The sequence below is a fragment of the Plectropomus leopardus genome, chromosome 22 (genome assembly GCF_026936395.1).
Source record: "Plectropomus leopardus strain MGB_pleo_1.0 chromosome 22, ASM2693639v1, whole genome shotgun sequence".
NCBI lineage: Eukaryota > Metazoa > Chordata > Actinopteri > Perciformes > Serranidae > Plectropomus > Plectropomus leopardus.
Window position 1 is genome coordinate 7,815,324 of NC_142197.1, and position 9,781 is coordinate 7,825,104.

The window sequence follows — 9,781 nt, forward strand, 5'->3', positions numbered from 1 at the left end:
TAACACCTACTGTAGAAAATACACTGACTAAGAATAAGTACCTCATGTAACCCCGCTAAAGTATCCGAACCATCCCTGTAAGAAATACCCAACAAATATGGCTTAGAGCTGCAGGAGGTTGTAAGATTAGTGAACATAACTCTTCTCATGACCAGCAAATAAATCAGCAGCAACCTAGAGGCCCAAAAATATAGCAGCGCGAGCGTTCACCCTGAGTCAGCCGGAGGAGACGAACGTGAAATATTTCGGTGGATTATTTACCCAGTGAAACCTCGTCGCAGCACCAACTGAGTCTGGAAAGGGGAAATTTATTTTTGTGACTCTGCGGGTAACAAACCTCCAGTGCGTCACTCACTTCTGTGGCCTCTGCACCAGCATGGCGCTCACTTTTCCACATCCTCCCAGTGGAGAGAAAGACGTTTTAGGGGAATTCTGTAACACTCACAGATTCACATTCATCAGAGTTTGGCCTCGGCGGTCACCCTCCAGCCCTTAAACACAGGAAATAGAGGGTTTCCCCGAGTTGGCCCTTTTCTGCCAGCTTTTTCCAGCCAGGGATTTAATCTCTCTGTGTGGAGAGCTTTTGTAAAACTTGCCTTGAGGTGCTTCTGCAGCCTTGAAATATGCACACAGGGAGTCACACTGTGGTCAGGCAGAAGACACTGTCCCCCATCATTAGCGATCTTTTGTGTTCTTTTTCTTTTCGGAGTTGCCCTGCTGCTCAACAGTCGAAGCATCTTTTCAGCCCACATGTTGTGTTCTGTGTGGGCTCGATTCAGCATTTCATCACTTGTAGTTTACAGGCACTTTATTTGCATACTGGAAGGTTATGCAAATCATCTATGGTGATTAATTTGGCTATTTAAAACATTAGCATATTAATGTTCAAAGGAGTTATTTTTTTCAGGTTCTTGAGTGCTTTTTAGGAACAGCTAAATGCAACACAGAATTTTAAGAATACATTTGTGATGTTGGCATAAAAACGTGGGCATGTGCATGAAGATTATTGTGTGCTTGTTTGTGTGTGTTTTTGTGCTTTTTTCTCACTTTAGATCTGCACCTGCAGGGCAAATATTTATCAAAGGCCTGAGAATTAGACTTTGGAAATTAAGAGCGAAAAACAACAGTGTAGTAGCCGAAGTTCTGTGCTTCCCTCTATTTCAAAGTGACACCACAGCAAACTAAATGACATCTTGTAATTAATTACGTGTATGCTCAGAGGAAAACCAATCAGACATTAAGATTTCACCCCATTTTCATTTAAAAATAACAGGCCTTTCATTTTCTTTGTGGTGTGTTGCTCAATAAAGGTTTGTTTTATTTTTTTAAGTTAATTCAAAAGATCATCAGGAAAGCACTCTTTTAATTAAGTATTGCTTTCATGAAACTAGGTGTGTTTGCAAGACAACCCATTTGTGCCTAAAGAATATATTTGGTGTGAAATTGAAAATGCCACAAATTCTGTTCTGATTGGTCTAAACTCGTGAAATCTGGTACAAACAAACTTTTGGCAAGTATCTAACAGCACAACTTTTACATTTTTAGATTAGGTGAAAAATCACACTTTTATCCATAATCAGTCGGGATATTTTAGGATATTAGGAAAAATGCTAATTAAATGTTTTCCATTTTAATTTTTTTAAACTACATACATGTGCATATCTGTGATTTTCAACTTGTTATGAGTTCATAGAAAAAAAATACTTGATTTGGCGTCTTTTAGTTTCTGAGATACAGCTATGTGTTGTCCTAAAATACAAAGAAATATATATGGAAAAACGGTACTCCCACTAAGTGTAGTATGATAAAAAAATGGCTATCTTTCAAAAAAGTTTGACTGATTTAGAACATTTTTCAGATTTGTGACATAAGGGTTATATTAAAAACTGTCCAAATTGATGCAGCAAAGGTTAAGATATCATTAATTTTAGTCCTGACTCCCGGCAGAACCAAAAACACTGGATCTTAAACTTCATGTCATGCATCTTTCATTTTTTGTCAGACCTTTCCCTTCAGTTAAACGCCCACTACATGCCCCAAATTTTAATATATACTTCTATTTTAATATGTAATTCTAAAGTCCAAACTGAGATACACAAATAATGTCAGCTGTGTGATTTCCCAGACTTGATAAAGTTTCCTCCAGAGCCGAAGACGACACTAACTGTTGTCACGAGCTGAATAGTACTTTGTCTGACTAGTAAATTGACAATGACATGTAAAATTAACTGCAAGTAGTTTTTAACCTTATTAACAGACAAAATTATTGGTTAAAATGGAAACCAAAAGACTACTTAATACCTTATGAATTTAAAAGTGTCCACAATCAATATTTTTTCTAACAATGATGACATATAATGTGAAAAGCATTGCTCACAGTCACATATCCACAGGGAATTATCACCTGACTGCAGTTCCTCAGCTCTGTGGCGCTTAGCTTGTTTCAGCTCATCAATGTGGTTTTCCAGTTGGCAGCTTTAGTGTTTTGCTTCACTCTCTCTGCTCTCATTATGTAGTTTCTGCAGCAGCAGGCAGCCGTTTTCAGCTAAAAAGCCCTAAAAACCCACCATACACGACCTGCACAGCAACAAACAGCAGACAGACCGATTTAGCAACTATCTGATGAACATAGTGGTTCATTTAGCAGCTAAAGAGACAGGTATTTCCCTCAGGAGTTAGTGAGTATCGGATATTGAGTGAATAAGGAGAGTGAATATTGGATTAACATTCATCAGGTGGACACAAACATGACTCTAAATGAATGCTAATGCTGCTCTGTGTCTGTTGGATGTGTAATTAGACAACTATTTTCCATATTAACTTAAAAAGTGATATGTCTGTTGATTTCACAACTTGTTTCCGCTGCACTCAAGTGGGAAAAAAAATTCACTTCTTGCAGGTTTTAATGAATACTTCACCCCCCAAATGACCCACTAAATTATGTGTACATCAAAGTTTTGTTAAAAGTGTTGGATGCCTCCACGGTGAACGAAGAATCTAAACATGGAAAACAGTGGCCCTACGCATCTAACTATTACACTCTAGGTACCCCTTTAGCGTCAGTTTTGGACGCTCTGGAACGCCTTTTTAATTTATACTCATTACACGTGTTATGTCTTTTCAAAATAAACATGTTTTCACAGAAAATGAACAGTTTCAATTTGTTAAATGCATTAATGCATTCAGGCCTTTTTCAAAACAAAAATGAAGGTAAAACCTTTCAGGTTTACGTTTACTTCCTTAGGCAACAAAAGCGCCTGTTTATGTTCAGTAAAAAACATAATGGTTTGGCTTAAAATTACAGTTGTTACGAACATATTGTACCACAGTGTAACATTTGTCACATGACATACGTCACTACTGTTGCATGTTACACTTACGAGCATGAATGGTCACATAGAGATGAATTAAAGTCATTGGGCTCCACATTTAACAACAGCAAATTTATAGTTGAACTGAAACTTATCTATGCTCTCAAAACACTTATTTTACCTCACTGAATATATCTGGTCTACCACTGTCTCGATCACTCAGTTTATTTGTGTTAATTCATGACTTTAGTGTTTTAAAGGGTTAGTGTGGATTCACAAAGGTCAAACAATAATACAAACAAACTTAAGATCGGGGCAACAGTAGACCAACAACTCCCATGTTCAGCGAGGTAAAATTACAGTTTTTTCCACTGAGTCTGCTTTCAAAAGAGTAACGTGAGAAACTTGGACCCCTATGACTTCAATTCTGTGTTTTCTGATTCTTTGTTCACCATGGAGGCATGCAAGTAAAACAAAGTTTTCTTCACAAATTCAACATAAAACAGGGTGAGTGACTGATATACAAGTCATCATTGGGGGGATGAAGTATTCCTTTAAAAGAACCGATATAGAAACAATTTACATACTGTAGTTTCTGTTATGGCGACTCAGCAGAAACGTAAGCCGAGCAGAGCTTTAAGAGAGTTGACAACAGACGTTAACACAGCATGGGATGATAACAGGTTTCTTAAATCCAACACACACACACGCGAAAGGCCCTTTAAGAAAGTCATTGTACCAGGCTCACTGTAGGTAAATGCCCAGGTACTCTCTCTTTCCCTCTTAGTCTTGGATCTAATATGCTCCGGCGCTGCACAGGAGTCTGCATATAATTGGGTCTCATGACGGCGGTGTAGCTAGCCTAGCCCCTGCCCCCTGCCTAGCCCGCTGAAAATGACTGATGGCCGAGGGACCGAGACTCATCGATGCAGAAACAGAAGCTAACAGTCCGTGAGAGTGGAGAGTTGCGGAGGAGCGCGCTGTAGATTCACTGCAGCTGCTACACCGGATACAGACTTCTTTGGGCTTAAGAGAGAGAGAGAAAGAGAGACTCTGCCCCCGAGGTTTTCATTCTCGCTAAAGCACCACCCTATTGGGCACATCATCCATTTCATTAAACCTGTTTTCGATTTTCCGCCAAGGTATTAGATTGGCCGGGGCTTTAAAGAGAGCTATGGGAGGCAGATTGATGTTGTCTAAAAGTAGTGTTGCCCTGTGACACGCTCGGAAGTAGGTTGTAGTGCTGCTCTGATGTTTACTTTAATGCTTTTAGCTGGTAGAGTAGGAATGATTGCTGTGTTGATTATTTTGTGTTTTGATTTGTGCAGTGGCATGCGTGCAAGCTTTTAAGCACAATGTGCGTGTGTTATTTTCACATTATTGACTGCGTGTTCCAGATAATGCCGCCCCATGGGATGCTCGCCCTTCAGCCTCCCCAAGCCTGTCGGAAGTAGCCCCTAACATCGACAGCCTTTCCATGCCATCGCCTTCATCTCATCTGGCCCCGGCCCCTGACCCACCTCACCTGCCGCCTCTGGACGTCCCTCGAGACGCGGCGGCGCGAGACAGCAGGACGGAGCGATCCAAGAGCCCCCAGAAGGCCGAGTTGCTAAATCCAGATCAGGGGAGGAGGGCGGCTAGCGGGAGCGGCAGAGCCAAGAACGAGGGTGGCAGGTCCACCCAAAAGGGGCACAGGGTTCAGAGTGAGGGGGACAAAGAGGGGGAGCCCAAACCTTCCAGGAGCACCAGAGGGAGGTCCAAGGAGAGAGCGGAGAACAGAGAGTCCACCGAGTCTCCCAGCGGCTCCAAGCTCCCGCACACTAACGGGAACAGCAGGGAAGATGTGGAGCGTTACGGTGGCGGGCAGCAGGTGGAGTCAGAGCCCAGGGGCCCGGGAGAGAGCCGACCCAACAAGAGCACCAGCAGCGCAGCCGGGAGGAAGGCCACGGTCTCTCCCGGGCCTTGGAAGATCCCCGGATCGGACAAGCTGCCGAGCACACTGCGCACAGGCACGTCCACGCTGAGCAGATAACACCGCGGCGCCAGCCCAGACGCCATCTGAAACCACCATCCTCACGCCTTCCTGTGCTCCCTTAACCCCTCCTCCATCTCCCATAAACCAAGCGGGGGGCAGGGCAATCTGGACCACGTGTTTTTAGAGTTTTATTTATGATACTGTACTCTAAATTATTTTGAAAAATATTTTACACCCACCACCTTAAGAACTGGAAAATCATCCACTTTTTTTAATGGAATGTGTGTGTAGCGTGGCGGGGAATCATTTTTGGGGGGTGAAAACTTAAAAAAAAAACTCCTCGAGCACTGGGGGACAAACATGCAAATATAAAGGATAAACTGCAGATTTTTTTTACCTTCACAACGGAGTCTGTTTTACGAAATGGAATGTTACGAAGAAAGTTTGCCTGTTTTTGACGAGAGCGAATGGTACAAAGAGCGACAGCGGCGATGAGATCATCGACAGAACTTTGCCTTAACAGAGACTGCGTGGGCCTGAATCTATCTTGAATAATCTATCAGATGATTATAGACATAGATATATTATAATGAATATGAATATGTGGGATCATTTTGTAAATAAGATCATCTTTAAGTGGACTGAACCTTCGTTGAGTTGGACGGAAATTCTAGACGAGCTAAACAAAACGGCGACTTGGACCCGAACTCTCAAACTTTCAGCCCTGTGATCGCAGTTTTTTGGGGCTTGACTTCAGTGATCTGTTTGCGCTCGCGGGGCTGTCGTGTCCATTTTCATTTCTGTGCTTCACGAACAAAGCAATCTGCGACGGCGGTGTCCAGCCGGACGCCGAGAGAAGGAGCTCGCGTGATGCCGACCGAGGGGCAGAGTGCCTTAGACTGACAGAGAGGTTGGCTTTTAAGTCAAAGGTGCAACTCCAAACCACTTACGAGGGTTCAAAACAGGCTGCTATACAACATCAACTTTACAGATATAAATATAAACTGTATTTTTTCAGATAAGAGTGATACGGTGAAATATATAATTTATTTCACAAGATTACGTATGAACATAACCAGACGTTTCCACCATCTTTGTGCGTGCAAGTGGTTCATTTTGGGTCATTTTTTATTGAGGTCTGACTCCAGTAAGTTGCTCCCGGTGTGTTTTAATGTCAGCTCAGAGCAGAAGCTTCGCGAACCAAACTACTAAAAACTGATATTGAGTCGTCAAAGCATCAATCTCACCTGTCAAGACCTCGCTCGCCCGGCAACTTGCGACCTGACCTCCATCTGAGAGCTGAGAAGAGGCTGCACCTGTCAGGGCGGCTGTCAGCGGCCGAGTTTGATTTCTTGTAGGTGATTCTGTCGACGCCGTGTGATATTAACGAGTACGTCTCCGTGCCAAAGCTCCCTGTGATTGGATACGTTTTCAGCTCACATACCTGCCGCAGAGTTGGACTCTGAGAGGTACAGTTTGTGCTGCAGCATACATCAACCGCTGAAGCAGTTTGCTAAAACCCTGCCCCCCTTAGTTACTGTTGCTATGCTCGTCAAACTCTCCATCCTGGCCCGCCATGTGCGCAGTTAACGACGGCAGATTTACCTCTCAAAACTCATGGTCACGTTTTGAAACATTTGATCCTGATTTGAGACAGAAATAATTCAAAATTCTTCTCATTGCTGGACAATTGTCTCCGGCAGATTTTATTACCTGGAGCTCATTGAACGTTTGATTGGCTGATTTTTTGGCCAACTTTTTAGTGTCTCCAGCTGACTCATTTTAAAAGAAGAATCTTTAGGGGAAAGTGAGGGAAGGGCGTCTTATCTACTTGAAAATACTGAGACTAAAACTGCGTGTCCCAGGCCAAAAGTTATCCTCCAGTTAATAATATTCATAGAAAACGTGGGAATAAAGACATTTTGCTCTTTTGTCACTCCTAGTTATGATATGTTCATAAAAAATATAAGACTCAGACTGTTATTTCATTCTAAAATCACACCATTTAGCTCACGTACTTTCAAACAGTATGTTTGTGTTTGTAACATTACAAAAGAAAAGTCTAAAAATGAGGATTAACTGATGAAATTGACAAGGGTGCCGCTTTCTTAGGTAACACTGGCTGCAGTTGCTGGAATTTTGCTTAATCAGATCGGATAAAAAAGCAGTACGGAGAGCAGTATAAAGGATAACTCGCAAGATTATCTTCTTAATTCAGAAAAATAAGCACAGATTGTTTCTCCTGAAACCTTTTCACAGAATTTTGAGACAACAAAGCAATTTAATTTAGAAAAACAAGCAGATTTTTTTCCCCATGAAAACTCTCGTCATGATGCTGAGATAATAGTCATGTTTATTCAGAAAAACTAGCAGTTTTTTTTATTTTTTTTTAACATGAAGCCTTTTCTCAGAATTCTAAGATAATCTTGTTAACTTAAATTTAGCTGATTTTTCTGGTAATCCTGAGATTATTTACTAGATAATTTAAAAAAAGAAGAGAATTCACACGAATATCTTGTAAATTCAGACCAAACGAGCAGATTTTTTTCCCCATGAAAACGTTTCCGAGATAATTAAAATAGTGATAATAATAATAATGATATATGATATATATAATGATATTTTCCTATGCTTCCATAGGGCAGGACAGAGAGCTATAGTGAATTATTCAGCAGGATACTGATGATTGCAGCTCCTGTTAGAGCACATAATCACTCTGCTGAATCCATTTCACTCCAGCTCCTTTGATTTGGTTTTTGGGAATGCTAAAAAAAAAAAGGCACCATTGATTTAAACTCTAAAAGCTGAGTGTCGCTCAGACTGCAGCCTCTGCAGCGCCTGGTTACAGTTGCTAAGCTGTGATTGAGCACTCCATGTTCGGGGCAGGGGTTTTTACGCAAACTGTCAATTTTGAGATCAACAAATCTTTTCACAACATCCGTACCCTCTCTGCAGATCTGAAAACTCTGAGCAGCAATTTTTTTCCCCTCTGAATGAGCCGACATTAACAAAAAAAACAAGTCATAATACCAGAACAGAGGTTTCCTCTGCTGAGGAAAGTGCAAACAGTGTTTAAAGAATGAAAGAGCGAAGGGAGACAAGTCATTATGTTTGCCATTGTGATTTGTAATTACACCAGGCGTAAGCGGACTGACTTTAAAGCACAATCTCTCACAGAGAGTTTGGGAATTATTATGTTGGAGGAAATCATCAGCCACGCACAAACGACTCAGACCTCCAGTCACTTGTAGATGGCGTGCAGGGGGCCAAAACTAAATTTTTACATTTGTCAGACTTGCAAATGTTCCATACTGTATCATCATGCATCATTTGACGGCACTGCTTCTTTATTTTCTGTTTGAAGCAGAAACAAAAAAAGAAAAAAAGAAATGTTCGTATTTTTGCACAACTCACTGCTTTCCACATCTGAGCTGTCTCCATCGAGCCAAAATGTAAGTAGTTTGTTACAGAAAATTAAAAAAAGATATCTAGAGGTGTAAAAAAGAAAGTGCGTGTTGATCTAACAGCACGCGTTACACCATAAAGTCCGACCCAAGCGGCTCAGTATCACTGTGTAGTGTTATAGCAGTGTATAGACCCTGAACAAATATCTCTATAAATATGACTCCGTGTACTATTGATGGTCACAAAGACTGTAAGTGGAGCAACTATTTTTATGAAATGCAACACTATGGATATATTAACTTTTGCAAAAATCTTGTTTACCTGTATGATATTCTGAAACGCTGTCAAAATAAAAGAAAATCTTGACACGACATGAAAGATTTATTCAGGACATGCGGCTGTGTCGTTTATTACGGGTGTTTGTTTTTCTCGGATAGAAATACTTTAACCGCCGTGTTCAGCATTTATAAGCACTATCACGATCATCAGAATGAATGTCGGCATTGTACATTTCTGCAGACCACGGATATGTCACATTTGTATGTTTAATATTTGGCAGATATGTTGAAACTTAACTTTTCTTCCTCATTTCCAGGTTGTCAAATATCGAGGCTGTCACGCCCCTCTGCATCTCTTAGCGATGCTCAGGGCCCCCTTCAGGGAATCTGTGTGACACACACCTGAAATATGTTGTAACACATTGTTAATGTTGTCATAAAGTCAAATTATTTATTTAACCCTCTGACACCTAGGCAAACCTTTTTTTTTTTGTTTTTCAAAAACATGGGAGGATGGTAGTGAGCAGCAAAATTTGATATGAACCAGATGTTAGCAAGAACTTTGTGAAAAGTATATAAAAAAAAAAAAAACTGAAAATTTGCCAAAAAAACTTTTAAAGAAAAGAAAGTAAAAAGAATATAAAAAATACAAAGGGAGAATTAACCAAATGTTTAAAAAAAAAGCTTAAAAGTTATAGTAATTTTGTAAAATAATTTTTAACATATATTTATGAATATAGTTCACTGAACATTACTCATTCGCATTTTAAAAATAGTCCTCTGCATCAAGGAACCAGTCATTTAATTATAAC

General features: G+C 40.6%; 1 protein-coding gene across 10 annotated transcripts in view; it reads left to right on the plus strand.

Moving 5' to 3' along the window:
• Positions 1-9,075, plus strand: part of magi2a (membrane associated guanylate kinase, WW and PDZ domain containing 2a) — a 255,042-nt gene extending 245,967 nt beyond the window's left edge. For 7 of the 10 annotated variants that reach the window (XM_088073039.1, XM_088073040.1, XM_088073041.1 and 4 more), the window contains one exon: positions 4,709-9,075. In XM_088073039.1, coding sequence (XP_087929165.1) covers positions 4,709-5,343 — 635 coding nt within the window. In that variant the 3' untranslated portion in view covers positions 5,344-9,075. The remainder of the gene's footprint in view (positions 1-4,708) is intronic. The other 3 variants (XM_088073045.1, XM_088073047.1, XM_088073046.1) reach the window with 1 other exon arrangement.
• Positions 9,076-9,781: the final 706 nt, after the last annotated feature.